Raw genomic sequence first — 768 nt, forward strand, 5'->3', positions numbered from 1 at the left:
GGATAGGATGGTATGTTTTCTATCGAGCATTAAGAAAAATATATATATATCTGCACTGAAATTGTCAACAAGTGGTGTTTTCCTGTGAATTTTGGTTTGGCAGGCGAATATTATCAGCGATTGTAATGCTATGATATCTATTTCACAACTAAAACACAACCATGCACTCTGCAATCAAGAAAATAATAATGCTTGATTTGCTCTTTCATCCACGTGGCTTTTCATACAATGCAGAGGGTTTTGAATGAATGGGGGCTTTAGGCAAGCTGTAAATATCATATATACTGTTTATATTTCCCTCTCTTTGCACATTTATTTGCCTATCCCTACCATTTTCCCTTCTTATCTCTGCACATTTATTTACCTATCCCTACCATTTTCCCTTCTTATCTCTGCACATTTATTTGCCTATCCCTACCATTTTCCCATCTTATCTCTGCACATTTATTTACCTACCCCTACCTAATATCCACGTACAGACTTCCCTTCTTATATACAGTTTGCGGGAGTGACATCAGGGACTTGGAATACGGATCGATCAATTCCCCGGGGTACCCTGGCAATTATCCACATCTGCGTGATTGCTACTGGACAGTAAGGGTCACACCTGGCAAGAGAATTAGATTCCACTTCGCAACATTGCAGATTGAGAACCACGCCAACTGCAGTTATGATTTCCTTGAGGTAAGTGGTTTTGAGATCTTGAAGAAACTGTGTGTTACAATCTGTGCCCAAAATGTGTTTTCTACAAGGTCTTAAAGATGTGTG

General features: G+C 39.2%; 1 protein-coding gene across 1 annotated transcript in view; it reads left to right on the forward strand.

Moving 5' to 3' along the window:
- Positions 1-768, forward strand: part of LOC119589380 (cubilin-like) — a 70,980-nt gene that overhangs the window by 12,739 nt on the left and 57,473 nt on the right. The window contains exon 13 of the mRNA XM_037937998.1: positions 262-684. Within this exon, the coding sequence (XP_037793926.1) occupies positions 262-684 (423 nt within the window). The remainder of the gene's footprint in view (positions 1-261; positions 685-768) is intronic.

The sequence above is a fragment of the Penaeus monodon genome, chromosome 25, assembly GCF_015228065.2.
Source record: "Penaeus monodon isolate SGIC_2016 chromosome 25, NSTDA_Pmon_1, whole genome shotgun sequence".
NCBI classification, from domain to species: Eukaryota; Metazoa; Arthropoda; class Malacostraca; order Decapoda; family Penaeidae; genus Penaeus; species Penaeus monodon.